Source organism: Acanthamoeba castellanii (assembly GCF_000313135.1).
Source record: "Acanthamoeba castellanii str. Neff unplaced genomic scaffold scf7180000084763, whole genome shotgun sequence".
Classification (NCBI taxonomy): Eukaryota; Discosea; order Longamoebia; family Acanthamoebidae; genus Acanthamoeba; species Acanthamoeba castellanii.
In genome coordinates, this window is record NW_004457323.1 from 364804 (window position 1) to 365835 (window position 1032).

The 1032-nt window shown below is 58.1% G+C and overlaps 1 protein-coding gene across 1 annotated transcript in view; it reads left to right on the top strand.

Moving 5' to 3' along the window:
• The window catches only part of ACA1_243850 (GTPase-activator protein for Ras family GTPase), a gene marked incomplete at both ends in the record, with an annotated part of 5193 nt that extends 4189 nt beyond the window's left edge, over positions 1 to 1004 (top strand). Inside the window, 3 exons of the mRNA XM_004335370.1 lie at positions 85 to 484; positions 572 to 691; positions 767 to 1004. Coding sequence (XP_004335418.1) covers positions 85 to 484; positions 572 to 691; positions 767 to 1004 — 758 coding nt within the window. The remainder of the gene's footprint in view (positions 1 to 84; positions 485 to 571; positions 692 to 766) is intronic.
• Between the last annotated feature and the right edge of the window lie 28 nt (positions 1005 to 1032).

Below are 1032 nucleotides of genomic sequence, written 5' to 3' on the forward strand. Positions count from 1 at the left end.
TCTCGGTAAGCGCTGTTTGACTGCATCGCCTTGTTGCAGAGTCTGCAAGCCATGCTGACCACCTGTGGGGACGGTGACTGGCAGGTGATTCGCCCTTGGACTTCGAGGTGGCGATCGGTGGTCTGGTGTCGGCCATCAAGCGGCAGGACGACACACTCTTCCAGAAACTGTTGGAGAAGACGAGAGCCGAGGTCATGGGCGTTCTTTCGGCTGCGAGCATGGAGTCGTACCAGCGTGCCTACCCCTACATCACCAAGCTGCACATGCTACACGGTACCGCTACCAATAACACTTGCAATCGAGCCGAGCTCCTCCGCGACTGGCAACATCTTACCGTGTGGTATGCGCGAGCAGAGCTGGAGCAGAGTTTCGGCCTCAGCTCGACGGGTGATGGCGTCAAAGACTTGCTGAGTTCGTGGGACACCCGCCTGCGCAGAACGCAGCCCTCTTTCAAGACGCGCGAACCGATTCTTAACCTTCGACGGTAGCCCTTCCGAAAGTTCGATTTTGCTTTGTCGCTCACATTATGTATTCACCTGTTGTGGGCCGCCTACAATCGGTGTATGTGCAGGGCCATCTTCGATTTACACGGGATGCCCGACAAGGCCAGCGATTGCTGGTTGCAGATCGCCAAAGTGGCAAGAACGGCCTCCCAGTACCAGACCGCATCCGCCGCCGTGCTGCGAGCCAGGTATGCTGCACTGGATTCCCTTTCTCTCTTGAATAGGTAGGCCGGGAGTACTTAATGACGTACCCGTGAATGCAGCACCAATCAACAAAGCCTCAAGTTCCACTTGGAGAGCGCCAAGCTGCGGTGGGCGCAGGGCGAGAACCACCAGGCCCTCGTCCAACTGCAGAAGGTGACTGCCACACACTCGGCCGAGCTCCCCAAGAAGGCCAACCTCAGGACACGCGGGGAAGTGGCTCCCGAGCCAGGGTACTCTCTCCGGCACCTGTGCGTTGATCGTGTCGGAGTGGCGCCTCACAACACCAACCTTCAGTGATCCGATCCTTGCCAAGGCTTGCCTTCTT